This window comes from Micromys minutus, assembly GCF_963924665.1.
Source record: "Micromys minutus genome assembly, chromosome: 16".
NCBI lineage: Eukaryota > Metazoa > Chordata > Mammalia > Rodentia > Muridae > Micromys > Micromys minutus.
The window spans coordinates 10,906,001-10,926,703 of NC_137985.1; the positions used below are offsets into that span (position 1 = coordinate 10,906,001).

The 20,703-nt window shown below is 48.1% G+C and overlaps 1 protein-coding gene across 3 annotated transcripts in view; it reads right to left on the bottom strand.

Annotated features, from left to right (window-relative positions):
- AMOTL1 (angiomotin like 1) overlaps nt 1-20,703 on the bottom strand; it is a 117,506-nt gene that overhangs the window by 11,412 nt on the left and 85,391 nt on the right. For all 3 annotated transcript variants that reach the window (XM_080930097.1, XM_080930096.1, XM_080930098.1), the window contains 6 exons: nt 20,290-20,578; nt 17,747-17,891; nt 16,987-17,076; nt 8,864-9,009; nt 4,217-4,366; nt 1,474-1,664 (listed from right to left, as the gene is read on the bottom strand). In XM_080930097.1, the coding sequence (XP_080786223.1) occupies nt 1,474-1,664; nt 4,217-4,366; nt 8,864-9,009; nt 16,987-17,076; nt 17,747-17,891; nt 20,290-20,578 (1,011 nt within the window). The remainder of the gene's footprint in view (nt 1-1,473; nt 1,665-4,216; nt 4,367-8,863; nt 9,010-16,986; nt 17,077-17,746; nt 17,892-20,289; nt 20,579-20,703) is intronic.

Below are 20,703 nucleotides of genomic sequence, written 5' to 3' on the forward strand. Positions count from 1 at the left end.
GTAAAATGACCAAAACCTATCCTATGTGGAGAGCGGGTGTGGAGGCAGTCCCAAGATGATGCTTGGGACTCCAGCCTGGTCTTGTGACTAGCACCTGACTTCCTCCCCCCCACCCCGAAATTAGCCACTCCCACTGTGCGAGCTGCACTTGTGCACCCATGACACGAGAGATCAGGACAAAGGACTGAGCTTGGAGGTGGGGAAAATGAAAAGAGAAACCGAAAGGGGAACAAAAGAAAAACAGAAAGAGAAACTAGAGAGAGACGGAAAGAGAGACAGAGGGGACAGAAAGATTTTCACTGGCATGCTGTAAGGTTCCTGAATAAACCATTTTGAGAAGAACGCTGTGTAGTCGCTCCTTTTCTGTGGGTCAGAGATGGCGGTGACATATCTATTGACTGACTGTCTGTCTATCTATCTATCTATCTATCTATCTATCTATCTATCTATCATGTGTGTGTGTGTGTGTGTGTGTGTGTGTGTGTGTGTCTGTGTGTCTGTGTGTGTGTCCGTCAGTCCCTGTCTACAGATGCCAGAAGAGGGCATAGATACCCTGGAGCTGGAGTTTTGGGTAAGTAGGAGTGGAACAGTCTCACCTTCTAGAACTTTTGTGTTTGATGTGGGTACTGTGAATAGAGCTGTGCTCTATCTACTAGAACTTTTATATCTTCGAGTAGCATACAGTTTTAAAGATTTCATTTTGGTTGGGCAGACTCCCAGCAATGGCCATGTAAGCATGATGTACTGAGTTTGAATATCCAGATCCCATGTAAACTTTGACTCTTAGCACATGTCTGTAATCTCAACACACCCTACAGTGACATGAGAGGCAGGGACAAGAGAGTCCCTGAAAGCTCTGGGGCCGGCTAGCCTGGTGCGCTCCATGGGAAGACTGTGAAGAGACCCTGTTTCAATTTAGGAAGAAGGTGAACGCCTAACAGTGTTCTCTGATATCCCGTCCTCTGTGTTCCTTAACATGTATGTGCCTACACTTATGTTCACACACAAAACAAATGTTTAAGAAAAATGAAAATGAGTTAGGAAAGAGGATATAAGCTATAGCTTTTCGAGTTTTAACTGTCATAGACTTTTTTAGGGTTTGGGTTATAGATATGTGTACAGAATATATTTGATACATCAAGAGTAAATCTAATACAAAGCTCCCTGGCTTTCTGTCCTGAATACCAATTCTATTGTATGGAAGTTCTTAGCTGTATGGACTTTGGAGATGGTTAGCTTTTCCATGTGATGTTTATATTTGCAAGTTTCTTTTTTAAATAATGAAGTTTAGAATTTTTTTTTTAATGTAGATATTGCTTCCTGGGAGAGTCTTCTCTAGAACTCCTCAGGCCCCCTGAAATTTTCATTTGATTTTGAGACACTTTAACTCTAGCCCAGGCTGTTTGTGAATTCCTCGGCTTTCTGGGATTTCACCTTCAGTCTGAAGCCCTGAGCGGTGGGGTCACCTCCTACCTCTCGGCCGTGGCCGCGGCAGCGGCGCTCATGGCAAAGTGCCGGATGGTGCTCTCTTCCAGGTACTTCTGCTCCCACTTGGTCATGTCGGCCTCCAAGGCTAGGATCCGCTCCTCCTTCTCCCGCACAAGCTCCATGAGGGCGGGGGCATTACATTCCGGGAGACTGACGGGCTGGCCATTTCCGTGTTTCTGGAGAAGTACACACAATGTCGCGATGTTCTAAATGGGTCACAAGATGGACCACAGCCCTGTCTGATGCTGCCTGATGAGTGACAGTCCCTGCCTCCTGCGCTGTCCTCACCTCAGCAGTGAGGCTCCCTCTCTCTGGCATGCCCCATGCCACCTCGATGAGCCTCTGTTTCATCTAATGCCCACGTGGCTCGGTAGAACACACACTTCCGGTGTTCCACACAGAGATTAGGTCCCCGGGAAACTGTTCATGACTTGACGCCTCTAGCTAATGCATAGCAGAGTTGTGTTTCAAACTCAGGTCTTGGCTCCACATCTCATTGTAAATCATGCAGTTAACACTACAATTGTGAGAAGAAGAACAAGTCCTGCCTTGAGGCTCTTCCTCTAGAACTGCAAGGAAGTATTTCAGACTGCCTCAGACAGCCTTCTCTCCTGCTGGGAGATTAGAAACAAAGGCGCAGGAAGTAGAGTGAGATGCCCAAACATGCAGGTTCTAGCTGGCAGACTGTCCCCTGGGAAGAAGGTACCAGTATCGGGCCCCGCCCTGCTGGAAGCAATGAGGTGACACACAGGGAGGTGGGTATCTTTAGGACCGGACACGGCTGTTCTCCTCTCAGTAAGATAATAGGGTGCATGCTATTTGGATGTCTCTGGGGCTGGGAAGAGTCAGATCCAGACTTCTTCCTTAACTTGGGTTTACCTAACCCATCTTCACCTCTTCCTCTCTTCACTGACACATTCTGTCATTTGTTTTGGGGTAAATAAGTTTGAGGGGGCAGAAGGCAAGAGTGTCCTGTGGTGTCATGCACCCTAGGCAAACGTGTTCAACCACTGAGCTACCGTCTGAGCCCTGTGTAGTTTTTCTTAGCTGCAGTTGCAAGTACAAGAGCCTAAGGCGCTTCCCTTGTTTTATAGATGACTGAGTTGCTCTGCTCATCCTGGAGTGAGGAGGATGGGGGCAGGAACGCACGGAACTGAGCTTGTCCGGGGGAGGAGCAGCGGGGCGGTGAGTATGCATAGGTGTGCACCTGAGGATTGGCACGAGATGTGCAGGGAATGAGTGAGTAGAGGCAAGCGTGTGCAGGGAGTGACCATGTATGTTAGGGCATAAATGTGCACGTGGCAACCATGCATGTGAAAGGGGTGAATGTGCCTAGGGGGTGACTGTATGGGGTGAACGTGTCTGGAGTAAGCATGTGTTTGTTGGATGGATTGCAGTGTGTGCAGAGATGAATGTGTGTCAGGTGAGCGTGTATGTATGATTCCAGTCTCATGGTCCTTCTTTACTTATAGTTGAGTCTGTTCTTACAGCTCCCAGAGTAAAAGATCCACAGACAAGGAGGGACAGCACGGTAACTGGACAAGCCACACTCTCTGGCTCTAGTTAAGCTCACTGTGCCCGCCGGAGACCTTAAGGTCTACCATGTGGGTACCAGCGTTGCCCTCAGTGCAGAGACGCAAGTCTTAGTAGCTGGGCAACAGAGACTGGCTGTTGGAGAACAGGCTCTGTCCTGTGCTATGTGAGAACCCCGAGACCAGAGGAAAACAGGCCTTTCCTCACAAACCAGAACCTGCCACGGAGAAAAGATGGGGAGGCAGGGATGAACTCGTCTTCATTTTCTGGAAAATGTTGGTAGCACTGTCTTCCTCAGCCAAAGGCACTTTCTAGAGGGAACGTGTGGACCTACCATGCGCCATGCACTGGGGCTGAGCTGACCAAAGGGTTCAGCCACAAGCACTCAGCCCCGTGCAGTAGAGGATCCCATGGACCTGCAGTGCATGTCCTGCAGAGAGAGCTCGCTCACCTCCCTACAAAGCCAGGTGAGCCTCAGAGCATCCGAGGCAGGAGCTTGCCTGAACTGGTATTTCCTGCGGGAATTCTCTTTCATGAGACTTGCGTGGTGCCTGGGCTGGCATGTTCCTCTCTGCAATTCCTCACAGCTGGGCTCCACAAGCAGCTGTCACCAGCGGAGGTGCAGGAGGAACTGTATTTCGTGGCCAGTCTTACTACAGGTGGCTCTGAGTTCCTTCCTCAAACTCTTTGATCGGTGTGACCCCTCTTCTCCCTCACTTGCGGCTTCTCCTTGGCTCCCCAGGGTCAGCACTTCAGATTTCAGGGAAGCTCCTGGTTTACCACTAGCACCCTTAGGGGGCAACTCTCTGGTTCGCTGACTATAGGAAGAAGCCACTCTCTCCATTTGGCCAATTGCCTTCCACAGTTGGGCCATTGCGTCATCAGAAGCCACCTCACAGACTGCTCGCTCCATAACTGCATCTAGCTGCCCTGGCTTTGCAATACCTTCAAGGCCCCGCCTTTTACATGTCCTCCTCCTCTGCCTCTGTGTTTTTGTCCTGTGTACCTAATAAGTCAATGTCCCCTATGTTAAGTCACATAAAATGCATTCCCTTCTTTCTAGCCTCAACTCAGACTCCAGTCCCTATGGAGGTCATGTAGGTGCACAGAGTCCATCGGATGGTCCTCAGAGGTCTGCCAGGTGAACATGTTAGCCACTCTGTCTGATTCACCAGTCCTGCAGCCTGTCACTCACCTGCTGTGTCCTCAGAGCGTCCAGCTCCCTCTCCAGCCAGGTCCGCAACCTGCGCTCCATCTGCCCTCGCTTCTCACATGCAGACTGCAGCTGGGTCAGGGCCTGCTGCAGCTTTTCCACCTTCTCCACATACGCTTGCTTCTCTCGTAACTGAGGAAGACAGTGAAACAGTGCAGAATGGGCACCTGTGACTACTGCAGCTGGGCTGGGAGACAAGCTGGAGACCCCAGTTGTGACTACTGAAGCTGGGCTGGGAGACAAGCTGGACCCCAGCTGTGACTACTACAGCTGGGCTGGGAGACAAGCTGGAGACCCCAGCTGGAGACCCCAGCTGTGACTACTGCAGCTGGGCTGGGAGACAAGCTGGACCCCAGCTGTGACTACTACAGCTGGGCTGGGAGACAAGCTGGAGACCCCAGCTGGAGACCCCAGCTGTGACTACTGCAGCTGGGCTGGGAGACAAGCTGGACCCCAGCTTAACTGCAGGTGTGCACACTACCCCTCTCCACCCTGCAGGAGCCTATGGCAGGTACAGCAAAGTGGCCAGATGGAAGACCCTCTGGTGTGCCTGCACTGAGTCATGTGAACACCTTTGTCCCCTGACTCATTGTTGGATTATAATCATAGCACTTGCAGCCACTGGAAAGGAGATTAATAAAAAGTTTTTAGTGTATAGAAATGCCTAGTCTCTAGAGTCTAATGAAAAATCCTAAACCAGAAGTTATTTACGTTACCACAACCATATCTGTCTACCTATGTATATAAAGAGCTACGAAAAAAAAAAAAAAAAAAAAAGAGAAATGAACATCTTAAGTAGTATTTGTCATATTTATGGTAGAATAGCCATTTCTGCAAGAACAACAAGAAATTTATCATTTTTTAAATTTTCTCTACTAAATAAAAATTATTTCTATAAAAAGCAATATATTAAAAATATAATTAATAAAAAATACAATATTTAACAAATATGCTATAGTCATTTCTACACTAGAGGAATTAAGTATGCATGATTTGGATGTATACATGCACACGTGTGCACCCACTTGTATATTTGCTGGTAAACAGTGAAATAGTATCACTTAAGTGTGACTTTCTCCTCTGCGGCTGAGTAGCTTCCTGAAGGGACAGAAAGGACACAGGGGCACCTGAGGGGACAACTAAGTAAGTGGAAACATAAACACACCATCAGGTATGAATTTATGGTGATGACCCACAGTGCTGAACCCTAACCCTTAGTACTTGGGGCCCTGTCTGCTCTGGGAGTCTGGTTCACGTGCATAAATCCAGGTGTTTTTACTGCTTCCTGGAATCAACCGGGGCCAAGAAATCAGGCCAGAATGTTTCCCGGATCTGGACTGACGCTCTTTTCCTGTGTCTTTGCACCTGGAGGAGCAGACAGCCTTACTAGTGCACTGAAGCAGTGTCACACAGCAGGCTGCAGCCAGCCCGGCCCACGCCCAGGCCCTGCTGCTGGGGGAGGCTTCTGTCTGTGCGGCAGCTCTGCTGAGCCTTTCCTGCATCTGCTCACCCTATTGGAGCCACAAGACAGGCCTCCGATTGTCCCGGGAAGCCACAGCCGTACCTGACACTTGGATGACTTTCTCTTAGGGTGCTTTGATTGTTTACATCAACAGGCTTTTGAGTAGAACCTGTCCACACGGCACATTCCTGAGCTTAGCAAATGCTTCGTGTAAACCGCCGGACACCCTGTATGCAGCGTTCTGAGTATACAACCAGCATATAATGTGTGTCTATGTCTCTGCTGGACAGAGCGAGCAGTCTCTAACGCATGGGCCAGTACCAGCAGCCAGCAGGCACTCAGTGTGTAACATAAACTGAAGGACCCTCCCTGAGCATCTACACGATCCTTGAATGTGTGCGGGTCCATCCCTGTATATAATGTGTGCGGGTCCATCCCTGTATGTAGTATGTAATGTGTGCGGGTCCATCCCTGTATGTAGTATGTAATGTGTGCAGGTCCATCCCTGTATGTAGTATGTAATGTGTGCAGGTCCATCCCTGTATGTAATGTGTGCAGGTTCAACCTGTATGTAGTATGTAATATGTGCGGGTGCATCTCTGTAATTAGTATGTAATGTGTGTAGGTCCATCCCTGTATGTAATGTGTGAGGGTCCATCCCTGTATGTAATGTGTGCGGGTCCATCCCTGTATGTAGTATGTAATGTGTGCAGGTCCATCCCTGTATGTAGTATGTAATATGTGCGGGTCCATCTCTGTATGTAGTATGTAATGTGTGTGGGTCTATCCCTGTATGTAGTATGTAATGTGTGCGGGCCTATCCCTGTATGTAATGTGTGCGGGTCCATCTCTGTATGTAGTATGTAATGTGTGCAGGTCCATCCCTGTATGTAGTATGTAATATGTGCGGGTCCATCTCTGTATGTAGTATGTAATGTGTGTGGGTCTATCCCTGTATGTAGTATGTAATGTGTGCGGGCCTATCCCTGTATGTAATGTGTGCGGGTCCATCTCTGTATGTAGTATGTAATGTGTGCAGGTCCATCCCTGTATGTAGTATGTAATGTGTGCGGGTCTATCCCTGTATGTAGTATGTAATGTGTGCGGGTCCATCCCTGTATGTAATGTGTGCAGGTTCAACCTGTATGTAGTATGTAATATGTGCGGGTCCATCTCTGTAATTAGTATGTAATGTGTGTGGGTCCATCCCTGTATGTAATGTGTGAGGATCCATCCCTGTATGTAATGTGTGCGGGTCCATCCCTGTATGTAGTATGTAATGTGTGCAGGTCCATCCCTGTATGTAGTATGTAATATGTGCGGGTCCATCTCTGTATGTAGTATGTAATGTGTGTGGGTCTATCCCTGTATGTAGTATGTAATGTGTGCGGGCCTATCCCTGTATGTAATGTGTGCGGGTCCATCCCGGTATGTTTCAGCCCTGAGGCTGGAAGGAGCAGTTCCCAGTGAGGACTGCCATTCTCCTCGCTGCTGTGTTCAGAGCACTGCTCTGTAGGTGCGTCTCATGGAACTCCCCTGAGCACATAAGGAGCAACGTCTGTTCTGCTTCCACGTGGGGAATGAGAAAGCTGAGGGCAACGAGTCCAGATGACTTGGTCACAGTCATGCAGCAGTGTCCTGGGAAGCTTGTTTGTCACTTTGCCAGCAGCCTGTTGTAACAGCCATGATAAACTAGTACAAGGTGGATATTTTCAGACACTGGGACTGAAGCAAAACCCTTCCAAAGAAACCTGCATAAGAACAGGGAGTGAGGGGCTGGAGAGATGGATCAATGGTTAAGGGCATCGACTGCCCTTCCAGAGGACATGAGTTCAATTCCCAGCAACCACATAGCAGCTCACAGTTGTCTGTGACTGGAATCTCAAATGCAGACAAAATAATATGCATAAAATACATTTAAAACTAAAGGAAATGAATAGGGAGTGTGAATAAAGCCAAGTACCCGGAGTCGTCCAGCCAAACATCCAGACACAGAAAAGGCCAAGAAAAGACCACGGCAGGGCTTAGTAGTGATAGAAACCATGACGGTGACCAGTCCTGTCTTCAAAGGCCCATAAATGACTTTCACTTCTATAAGGAATATTAAAACCAAAGGGCTGGCACAATGGCTCAGAAAGTAGAGGTGCCTACTGTGTTAGCCTGCCAACCTGAGTTCAGTCCTGTAACCCACACAAAAGTTGTCCCTTGAGCTCCACATGCATGCTGTGACATGTATGCTTTGCCCTCATGCATGCACAAGAATATCTTTTTTAAAGTAACAATAAAAGTTGGTGACTAAAAGTTTGTGACTTAGCGCCATGCACGGAGAGGAGGCCTCAAAAAGTGACTTCATCAAGAACAACGACACAGGGGTGTCCAGGCTTCCCTTGTTCAGAGCAGACTTCCTGTCTGAAGGTCAAAGGGCATTTTTTTCCCATGATGACAAGGTAGATGCCCCTGGCTGCCATTCATTCTCCTGCTGGTATTAGCATTTGAGCTTTTATACAAGACTTGTGGGTTAAGATGCACCCAAGGGGCATGGCCTTGATGCTTCCTGTGCCAAGTGCCAGGTTAAGTATGATGTATCCTCCAGACTTCCTGGCAGCTACTTGCCAAGATGATGCCTGCTTAGGTTGCCCCATCACAGATGTGCCAGGCACCTCTGCAGGGAGAGACAAGCCCTGTCCTCCACTGCTTAGCTGACAGCCCAGAGTCCCCAGTTTGAACCTTATACCTGGTTCTTCTGATTCCTTTCTTGGGGTTAAAGGAACAGTCAGTGCAATTATCAAAGGTAAGCTAGAAAGTTGGCTTCATCATAAACTACTAAATCAGCATTTCCAGGGTTGGGGATGTGGGGTGTCACACAGTCAACCACTGCACCCGTCTTAAAGATGGGACACAGCAACTCTTCTTTACAGACACCAGCGGCTTCTGCTCATGCCAAGTTTTTGCAGCACTGGACAGTTGCCCACCAACAGGCTGTGGGCTCTCGGACTATGTTAGTTACCTGTCTCTCAGACTCTGGTTCCATGATGGATAAACCTTTTACTCGTTTGCATTTGGGTTGTTTCCCACAATTCTCCCCTGACTCTGCAACTTGGAAGTGGCTTTGGTTAGAGCAGCAGGGGAGGGCCTCTGGGCTCTATCCTCCCACACGCTGGTCTCACCTCTTCCTCCAGCTTGATGACTCTGGCCTGGGCGTTGCTCAGAGCCTGGTCCAGGATCTCGATATGCCTCCGATGGTCCTCGCTCGCCGTCCGCACGGCCGCCAGCTCCATTTCCAACTTTTCCTTTTCCTTCAAGAATTCCTTATCTGGAAGAGACAGAGAGAGCTCCATCAGGAAGTGCTGGGGCTGGGGCTCACTGCCAGGCTGCATCTGGTAAGGACTGAAACTAAAACTGCAAATGGCAGAGGGATGCTACAGCTTCTGCTTGCCAGGGACGAGGACTCAAGCTCACCCTTAACTCTCAGGACATGCTTCCAGAATCATGTCAGTGGGAGAGCATCGTCTAAGCATACACAAGGTCCTAGAGCTGATCCCAGCACAGCAAGAAGGAAGAGGGAAGTACACACAGGAGTCGACAGCTCCCAAATTCTCCTGCACTCACTTTTCTACAATGCTGGCCTTGATACTCACAACTGCATCTTGTATGGTTTCAAATTATGCTCCCAACCCCCTCGCCTGTTTGCATCTTCGAAGCCTCAGATGAAAGGGCAGGCACCCCTTCAATAGTATTAAACTTCTCATGCACAGAACAGTAAAGCAAGGTCCCAAGACAGGGACTCTTTTGCTGCAACATGGTACAGGAGTGCCGGGCTCCAGTCTGGCCGCCTTCTCCTATGAAGGGCCCCAGATTTTCCTCTAGTCCTGTCTAGATGGGATAGGAACTTGGGCTTTAGGAAAGCCGTTCTCTTATTCAATGAAAGATGATCACATGCCTATGCAGCAGGACTGTGACCTAGCCACCTCTCTCCCCCTTCCTGATCCAGTAAACAGGAACATCCACAGTGTCACGGGACAAGTGTTCCTTATGGAGAATATGTTTCTTGCTTCAAAAGCAGTATCTTCTTTTTACACACACATCACTAGATATGCTTTCCACAGAATGAAAATGCTTGAAAGAACTTGACATGTGAGAGTTAAAGGAGCCAGGCTGAGTGGTGCAGGTCTGTAACCCCAGACGTTTGAAATACTGAAGGCCTGACTGTGTCACAGTGACTTGGTAAAGTCAGAGGCGGGCTGGAGGTTTGGCTCAGCCTAGAATCTGCATGCCTAGATTCAATCCTCATTAAAACCAAAAGGAAGGAAGGAACTTGTTAAACTATTAAATCCCACAGAGAACCCAGTGAAGCCATCGTGATTGATATGCAGGTTACTTTATCATCACCTTTACACAGCCAGGGCCATCTGGGAGGAGGGGCTTCAGCTGAGAAAAGACCTCCACTGCATCAGCCTGCAAACAGGTTTATAGACTATTTTCTTAATAAATTGATAACTAATAATTGATAATTGATTCCTGGGCAGGTGGCCCTGTGTTATAAGAAAGCAGAGGGAGCAAGCCAGTGAGCAGCATTCTCCTTGGCCTCTTGCTTCAATTCCTGCCTCCAGGTTCCTGTCCTGATTTTTCCTTTTCCCCTGTTCCCCTGTAGGCTAAATAAACCTTTTCTTTCCCAATGGTGCTGTTGGTCATGGTGTTTACCACAGCAACTGAAAACAAATCAGAACAACTGATAAAAGGTAATTGACAAACCCATATACAGATATTTATATTTATAGCAAGGAGACAATGTAGCTCCAACAGCAGCTTTGGCAGCACCTGATTCTCTAACATCACACATGAGCATGTTACCAATCCTCCCTGCCACACATGCGAAAACCGAGAGCCACATCTGGAAGCTACACCAGTACGTTGCTGTGGGTGCATCATTCAGTGAACGTTTCTTCCCATGGGCAATCACTCATGAATGTAAAAATATAGCTCTCGGGCACTGAGGACCAGCACTTTGAGCAGAGAAGCAATTTAAAAAGCATCTTACCAAAGGAGCAGGGAACGTGGGTTTGAATGTGGGACGTGGTGATACAAAGGTTGAGGCTATACATCAGTCACTAGGGAGAGGCCAACAGGCCACACAGGAACCGAGGGCAGGAACTGAACACACTTAACACTGTGGGTAAGGAGAGCAAGGGTAGGACCAAAGGTCTGTGCCTGAGACCCAATGCCAGCCGAGGCAGAACAGCATCGAGGGTGTCTGGTATCCACTGGAATGTCCTTAACTGAGCTACTCTTGCAACAGCAAGTTATGTCAGTGGGGCCAGCCTCGTCTGATTGAGTACCTATAACAGTAGGTACAGTGAGGCTTGACTGTGATGTTGCCTCTCAGACCTGCCATCCTTTCCAAGAAACAAACAGGATGGATTTTACAGGACCATTCTGATGGTTAGAACAACCACCAAAGATGCTTGTTTTGGCATCCGATGCTTAACAGACTTTTGATTAATGAAAGTTAATAAATATACCATCCCCCAGGCACCAAGCCAAGAGCTTCACAACAGAGGCTCATCCATCTTCCTGTCAGCCAGCTGACAGGTGAGGAGACTGGAGCAAGTGGTTTCAGTACGGTCTCTGGCGGTGCCACACACACCCTTGCTCCAGGAAAGAGGAGCCAGGACTTTGAGAATGCTAGGCAAGGACTGCTACACTAACTTTACCTATACCCCAGCCCACGGTCCTTGCTGATGCTCTGCAACTGCTCTTCCCCCTCCCCTCCTTCCCTCTCCTCCCCTCCCCTCCTTCCCTCTCCTCTCCTCCTTCCCCTCTCCTCCCCTCTTCTCTCCTCCCCTCCCCTCCTTCCCCTCTCCTCTTCTCTCCTCCCTTCCCCTCTCCTCTCCTCTCCTCCCCTCCTCCTTCCTCTCTCCTCTCCTCTCCTCTCCTCTCTTCTCCTCTCCCCTCCTCCCTTCCCCTCTCCTCTCCTCTCCTTCCCTCCTCCTTCCCCTCTCCTCTCCTCTCCTCTCCTCCCCTCCTCCTTCCCCTCTCCTCCCCTCCCCTCCTCCCCCTCTCCTCTTCTCTCCTCACTTCCCCTCTCACTTCTCCTCTCCTCTCCTCCCCTCCTCCTTCCCCTCTCCTCTCCTCTCCTCTCCCCTCCTCCTTCTCCTCTCCCCTTCTCTCCTCTCCTTCCCTCCCCTAACCCTCCCCTCCCCTCTCCTTTTTCTTCCCCACCATGGTGGGAAGTGAGGTTAGTAAACTATGATCTACGGGTTAAGTCCAGCCCCTGGCCTACTTTTTGTTGTTGTTGTTGTTTTGTAAACAAGTTTTACTGGGCCCTGGCTCCATCCACTTGTTCAGGAATCATCTGTGGCTATAGCTGTGGAGCCGAGCACTTGTTGCCTCGAAGCCTGAGCTCCTCATCACCCACCCTTCAACAGAAATCATGTGCGTGTCACAGCCGAGAACAGGGGCTCACAGCAAAGAACATCTAACTACTGGTTTAAACGGAAGTCGTGGCTGCCATGTCTTTGGGAACTGAGTAAACATTTGCTAAAGGCAGAGGTATAATGGTGGGGATGGCAGGTCAGACCTACACTTTCACAGAGAGGGCTGGGCACTGGGGAAGACTGAGATGGTCATCTAAGCTATTACTAAGTTATACTTGTGATGCGTGTGGGCAGAGGGAAGGATGCAGCAGTGTGTGGATTGCATACCAGGAAGAGCCAACTCCCTCAGAAGGCGTCCCTAAGAAACGGCCATTTGAGATGAGGCTGGCAAGCTTCCTGTTCCGGTGAGGGCTCCCTGACGCCACATAAAGCTGAAATGGCAATCCGCTTCCTCCATCCATCTAGCTCACTGTGTGGTGAAAGGAAAGTGGCCCACACAAAGCAGCTCAGTTTTTAACTCTGCCACTGTGGAACCATCAATGTGAAAATCATGTCGTGCTTCCTGGAGGCAACTAGACATCAAAGTGTGACCAGCAGCCTTCCTTAGTCAGCTCTGTTCACAAGGTGTGGACGGTCAGAACTCGAATTGACTGACATTTACTTTTACCCTTGGAGAAGATTCCTTTGAATATAAACAGCCACCCTCCAGACACGCTCTTCTTGTTTCTGTAAAGGCCTGACTGGCTCAGGGGTACCTGCCAGAGTCAAACACAGAGACAAAAACCAGAAAACAAAGCTTTGAATTCCTCTGGTGACAATCATTAGGGAACAAGAAGGGGATTTCAAGATCCTCAAACCTCCAGAGGAACAGCAAGTGTCATGAGTCTGTGTAGTTCCCACCTTGGCCTTCAGAACTCAGTGGCAACGATGCAGAATAGATTTCAGTTTCTAGTACTGCTGTGTGTGTGTGTGTGTGTGTGTGTGTGTATCCATGTCTGTGTTCCTTTGGGCTTACACATCTGACATCACGGATGACACCAAGCAGAAACCATGAATTGTCTTACTATAGACCTTGTCTTACCCTCTTTTTTCCATCAGTCAAGGTGGTTGTCAGTCTACACCTCAGCCCTTGTTCTCAGCACACATTTCCATGTGACGTGACTAATGTTGGGCTGTTGCCTTTCTCTGAATCAACTGCTAGAGTCACAAAGAACTCACGTGAACAGGATGCTGCTCCTGGGATGGGTAACACCGAGGTTATGACGAGGGTCTGACGACCTGTGTTTTCTTTTGTTCTAATACTAGAGTTTCCGGGAGAATGCTCGAATAACAGAACTCACTAACAAGCAGGCAGAGGTGTAGAACTCCGTGCCTGCATTCTGTATCCACGCCCTGCAGGAAAGCCTGGTGGAGAGCACCTCCCATCCAGCCTTCTGCACGGCTCTGCATCTTTCGTTACACCTGTTCACAAGGCAAGAAAAGACTCCACAGCGCAACTTTAACTCATTGTCTGACCCCCACTTATACTTCCTGCGTTTTATTATTAAGAATGACCATCTGTCATAGTTTGAACAGGAACCGAACACTTGGTTGTGCTACTTGGGGACACAATAGAACCTTCAGGAGATAGGACCTATGTGGAAAAAGTTGGTCATGTAAGAGTGGTCCTTGAGGTGTGTATCCAAGTCCTCTTCCTGTTTCCACACTGCCTGGATGCAAGCAGCCACTTCATGTTCCTCCAGCATGCCTTACCAGCCATAATAGACTTTATTCCCTCAAACCTGGGCCAAAACCCCTCTTCCCACAAATTGTCTCTTGTCCTGTGTTTGGTAAATAATGCATTACCATCTAGTTGCTATGGTCATACCTACACCATACTGACACTAGCCAATTATCTGCCAACCCCTACTGATCTATCACGTGCTTCTCTGGTCTTAATCTTCATTACTGACCTCTAACTGACCTCTATATTAAAATGTCTTTTATCTCTGGTTCAAGGTTAGTTCCCTAATCAATTTGTTATCTGCTTTGCCTACCTGTTGGCCTTCAAAAAAAAAAAAAAAAAAGAAAGAAAGAAAAGAAAAGAAAAGAAAGAAAGAAAGAAAGAAATCACATGAGCACACGAATCATATTCATTTTTGAAGAATACATGGTTGAGTGGTGTTTTAAACTTAGATTTATGCTTAACATGGCATAAAATTAAAAAGCAAGTCAATACTGACATAAGACCTAGAAGGTATTAAGTGTAGTTACTGGAAATATCCATAGGCAACAAAAAGCATAATCAGCTGGGCAGTGGTGGCACACACCTTAAATCCCAGCACCGGGGAAGCAGAGGCAGGTGGATCTCTTGAGTTCAAGGCCAGCCTGGTCTACAGAGCGAGTTTCAGAACAGCCAGGGCTACACAAAGAAATCCTGCCTTGAAAAACAAAACAATAAAATAAAGACTGAACAAAACCACACAATCACCACACACTGTAAACGCTTCTCTGATGAGGGTGATGAACGGGAAGAGCTGACAGTTTGCATGTCAAATTATAAACGGGAAGCTGAGAAAGCTGATTCAAAATGGCAAACACCTGTCAACTCTAAAGGCTGCTTCTAGTGACACACGACCTCCAACAAGGCCACTTACCTTCTAAGTCTCCCATTCACTGCCATTAGCTGAGGACCACTTAACTATTCAAATCCCTAAGACTGGGGACGACTTATTTAAGTCCACACTGTGGCCACTAGCAAGTAAACAATGGGGGTACCTGCACTGTAACGGGGGAGGGGGGCCGGCTAATATTTTGAATCCTGATAATGCTTAAGGAAGAAGGAAGGTATGCTGTGAAGATTTCATGTGGGAAGACGGGTCGTGGGGCACCATTATCAGATCTGTTTGGAATGTCCTGCTTAGACTCAATTACCTGATCCATCAATCTTGGGATATCTCTAAGTAGCTGAAAAATGCCTGTGGCCTTTGTCTATGCCTTGGAAAGATAGCAAAGCATGCTTGTGGAGAACAAACCATACCCTACAAATCCGTGGGGGGGGGGGGGCTCGATGCTTGCCTGCTGATGTTTCAGCTTTGAGCCAGAGATGAAAGTCTTCAGGAATGTGATCTCACCAAACCCTGTTATTCCAAGCTCAGCCTTGGCTGGGAGACCAAATGAATGTTCACTACATGATGTGAACGACAATACCCTGACAGAACACAGCCAGCGCGTCTCTCCCTGCCCACACAGTTATCCTAAAGCAAGATATCAATATAGTCCATGCAAATAATACACAGGACTTGACTTCTGTCTTAGTTAGGGTTTCCACTGCTGAGATGAAACACCACAATCAAAAGCAAGTTGAGAAGAAAGGGTTTATTTAGCTTATACTTCCACATGGTAACCCATCACTGAAAGAAGGCAGTACAGGAACTCAAAACAGAGCAGGAACCTGGAGGCAGGAGCTGATACAGAGGCCAGGGTAAGCCTACTTACTGGTGTGTTCCCTTCTAGCTTGTTCAGCCAGCTTTCTTATAGCACCCAGGACCCCAGGGCAGGGGTGGCACCAACCCCAATGGGCTGGACCCTCCCCCATCAGTCAGAAATTAAGAAAATGTTTCACAGGTTTGCCTATAGATCATATCGAGGCATTTCCCCTTTTGAGGGTCCTTCCTTTCCAGTGACTCTAGCCTGTGTCAAGTTGACATAAAACCAGTCAGCACACCTTTCCTATGTAAACTCAGATGAGAAAGCAAACACATGAAATCAATATCAACCGACACATTCGGGAACGCACAGCAATCACCCACTAGCGACCCCTTGTCAAAGAGAACTTAAATAAAGACAGGGCTAGAAACGGTGGAATCATGACGCAGTTTGGGAAATAGAAGGGATGTTAGGCCAAACTGTTGAAAATCACAAAATTTAGTCAATTATTTCATAGTCTTAACACCTTAAGGGCTTTGATACACCCATATGTCAAAATACTGTTATGAAAAGATGGACGGCTACTCAGAGTGTCTTTAAGCTGTGAGCACTCACTCGTGATGTTGCTAGGAATTATGATATATACTGAAATACAGTTTTCTAAACAGGGTTTTAAAAACAGGACAGTTGGAGTTTTATAACTTCATGAGTTTTCACTTCATGCAATGAGTTTGTGGAAATTCAAACTTAGGCTGATAGTTTTTCAAAACCCATCCGATGCTATCATTTGCCTATGGCAAAATTAATAGAATATTTTCCCTATAAGCCTGAAGGCTTAAAAGACACTGCCCCAACTTCTGGATGAAATGGGCTCAGAGGCTCCTGGGACGCCAAGCATGGAGAAGGGCAGTTTGATGATTCCCAAGGAGTGTGTGTGAGGAAGCAGCACCAGGCTAGCCCTCCGAGCTGCCCAGAGTGCTGACTTCCACTACCGAGTATCCTGTCCTTTCCTGGAGAGGGCTGTGGTTTATTTGAAATAGTGAGGCTACAGTGTTTCTGGAGCGGGTAACAGATGGCACAGAGTTGAAGCTCAGCTTTGTTAGATTAATAAATGTGGCACTTTTGGAAAAAAATAATGGAGAAGAAAACCCTCCCTGAATGTGGGCCAGGGCCCCAAACTAAACAAAAAGAGATAAGCCCATTGCCTTACCCTTCCTCACCACAGCGAACCTTATTCTCAAACCTTTCCGTCCCCATGAGGTGCTGGTTGTCGAGTGTTTTGTTACAAACACAGGAGTTGCTAATACACAGACACACTCAGCACCCTGAGATGAGGTTTGATAGCCCCGCTTTGCTCCTGACTGAGAAGACTCTCATCTCAGACTGTCAGTCACAGGTTAAACTACTCCCAAAGGAAATAGCACAAAACCTATAGAAGCTGGCGTGAGCCTTGCTTCAGGCTCCTATATGTTAAAGAAAACGGCTCTGGGACAGACACACATACTCACTCTGGGACACGTAATGGCTCTCTGAAGCCTTGTCTCCATGCCCATCGTATTCCCTGCTGGACAGCTGCCTGTTGGCTGTCTCCAGTCGGTCTACAAAGGAGAAATACGCCCAAGTCATGACACAACAGAGAAATGCAGACCGTGAAGAGCTGTATGTGATGAGAAGGATGGTCAGGAGGGCCTCAGGATGAGCAGTTTGGACAATACTGTACTCTCCAAGTTATCCTGAGAAAAACCGTGGGGGCTGAGAAGATGACTAGGCCAGTAAAATTCATTCTGAACAAGCCTAATGACTGGAGTTTGATCTCAGCGCTCTTACGAGAACTGCAATGGTGGCATGCATCTGTAACCCAGCTCTGGGAAATGGAGACAGGAAGATCCTCGGGGCCATCCTCCTTGTTGCATCAGTCAGCTCCAGGTTCATCAAGAGATATAAGTCAGGTGAGGCTGACAGCTAACCATGAAGGCCGGACTATGTGGGTTCAGTTCCCAGACCCACAGAAAAGACATATGCAGCGGTTGGCATCTGTAACCCTAGGCCTCTTGTAGAGAGATGCTTTACAAGTTCATAAGCCAGCTAGCTTGGGGCATTAAGTATGGCAGAAATAACATGACCCTGATTCAAGCAGGTAGAGAAAGACACACACACACACACACACACACACACACACACACACACACTCACACACTCACGTAACAAAATTAGGAGAACGGCCAAGGAAGACACCGGACAATGACGGCAGAAGAGAGCAAGGCATACCTCGGAGATCTCTGTTGAAGTCATGAAGTCTCCTTATCTCCCCTTCCAGCTTGTTCCTCATTGCCTTGTCCAGAGACTCACGCTTGGTGGTGGACTTGACTAGGCTCTCATAGGCTTCTGAGATACTCTGCAGCTCTTTTTCAAACTGTAAGAGAGGCCTAGCATTAACCCGGCATTTGTGACAGGGCCTCCGTGATGCTGCCCGTCTGACACCCTGAGTATGAAGTGGCATCTCTATGGAGATCTTTCTGTGCCTCAGCCTTCACATTGCTTCAGTGATCAGTCTCCTAAGTCTGGTCCTGCTGTCTAACATCACCCAGTGAAAGTCTCTCTCTGCTAACAGAAGGAAGGTAGAAGGCGTAACTGAAGTATCCCCTTTAAATGTTATTTACTTAATTGCATATTATTTACATGGCTTTGTGTGCTTCCACACACGCTCGCGTGTGCGCACGCACGCATGTGCATACACACACACACACACACACACACACACACACACACACACACACACCATGTGTGTCAGTACCCATGGAGTCCAGTAGAGGGTGTTGGACCCCCAGAATTCCAGGCAGATGCAAACTACCCAATATGGGTACTGGGAACTCAGGTCCTCTGCAAGAGCAGCAAGTACTCTTAACCATTAAGCCATCTCTCCAGCCCCCTAAATATCTTTGTGCCATCATGTATAATGATTAATGAAGTTTCAATTCCACACAGAAAGAAATTAAGGTGGGGAGAACTTAAGCATTCCAACCAAAACTCAGATTTCTAGACTTAGAACACAGCACTCTTTCCAGAGAGCCTTCCCCTGTCTCTGTGCCAGGCTGGGCTTCACCACTGAGTGCTGTCTGTCAAAAAGCTGTACCGAGAACCAATGCACGTCAACCTAACTGTGAACAGATACACAGCAGAAAACCTTTTCATGGAGAGGAACTGCAAGGGACTCAGTAGAAACCGCACGTGTGAGTTTATTTGCTCATATTCTACCAAATCAAGGATACGAATTGTGGAACCTTTAGCCTTCTGCAAGGACAGCTCAACAAGAAGCTGTGCAGTTTCCAAGGGACTATCTACAACTTCTAACACAGTGTTGTGCAGCTCAGGGCAGACTGGATGACAAGACAGGCAAGATATGGGACCATCCTAGATGCCCATCCAACAGACAGATGGGCAAAAATGTGATTTAATAATATATATGTATGGATGGATGTCGGGGGAGTTTACCTAATTGTTAATTGGATAAATAAAGGCAGCAAAAACAAATTGCTGGGCAAAAGAGAAGGCGGCATTTCTGGGCAGGTCTGGAAGGGAAGGAGGGAGAGGGTGGGAGTCAGACCAGACCGGGGAGTGGATAGGAGGTACAGACATGTAGGTTTCTTGGGGCACTGATAGTTTGTGGCCTCCACAGTCAATGGCGAGGGCCATGGAGGATGGGGCAGGATACTTTTCACCCAGCTTTTGAGTTGTTTGGTCAGTTTTAAAATATTAAGTCTCCAGTGTTGGCAGTGGAGGTGCTGGATGTTGGCATGTCTTGTGCCCAGGAGAGCGGGATGGACCGTCACCCTGCAGCCCATGCTTCTGCTACTATCAACTGCAAGTTTAGCTTGAGTTAAGGCATTTAACTTAGTTACTGCTGGTTTGGAATGTCTTTGTAAGAGTAGGGCTGGCACCAAGGCAGAGTGTGGAAGGCTAGGAGATGGGGGCCTCACTCACCGTGTTCCTAGGGATTTTTATTCACTCTTCAGACATGACACTAACACGTGCCCCTCAGCTGCTGAGCGAGCATTTGTGGCTTGTACATTGCAGAACAGGCCAAAAGCTTATGATGTGACCCATCTGAAAATAAAGTTTCTTGAAATTAAAAGAAAAAAAAAGTCTCCAGTGTTTTCCTTTCACAGGGCTAAAGGAAGCTAAGGCGGCCACTGCTGGCTCCGGGCAGGGAACAATCAGAGACCATGAGCAAAATCATATGTCATGACACAATATATGAAGCTTATTTTGTAAGCTGACCAAAAAAATAAAATAAAATAAAATAACTGAAAGAGCCCAGCACACATGGAAGCTTACAGCAGGTGACTGCTTACTGCAGAATCTTAAGCCAGGGCTAAGAGGCACTTGTGCCTTCGCCCTGGTCACCAGAAGACTAGAGCCTTGTTTTCAGTCCTCCCCTGTAGTAGACAGGTCATCCAGGTGGGGTGGGGCTGAGGGAGCAGGTTCCTTTGCTACCACGTGCTTCTCCTGTAGGAGCTGCTTCTCCCTTTGTCCCACTCTTCAACAAGGCCCTTCTGTTTCTTCCAGAGCTTTCATGAGTGGCCAGTGTGTCCTGAATTGTGTTCATAGAGTGGCTGCCAAGGATCCTGCTTCCTTTGAATTGCATTCAAAACAGGAAGTGCCTACACAGGCCGTCAGACTCATAAGATTTCTGCGCTACATCCTCGTGGCTCAGGACTGAAACCCGAGCATCTCGTGGTCTCCTGCCAATGACAGTCCATTATTAGCCCTCTTTCCCAGGACCCATCAAGTTACCTTAGCATGTCACGTACCTTGTGGAGCTTGTCAGCATTGTCATAGCAGCCCCGAAGCTCCTGGTGAAGCACACGGTTCTCCTCTGTGAGGATCTCTACCATTTGTTGAGCTCGCTCCACAATCGCAAAAGCATCTGGTCCAAGCTGCTGGCTGGGGGAAGCCGGTGGGGGCTGTGGAGCCGCCAGGCTCATGGGAAGTGGAAGAGGCAGAGAGACGGAGTGCAGAGGACCACTGATGGAGGAAGTCTGGGAGGACATGGGGCTATGCTGCTGCACCGTGGATGGAAAAGGCAGCTGGCAGGGGCGGCTGCAAGGAAGAGAGGACCAGTCATCAGACTCCAGAGCATGTACAGGAGAAGAGGGAAGGCCACGCCCTTCCTCACACTCTGATAAGCAGCAGGTTTAGGCTCAGAGGTATTTATTTATCTTATC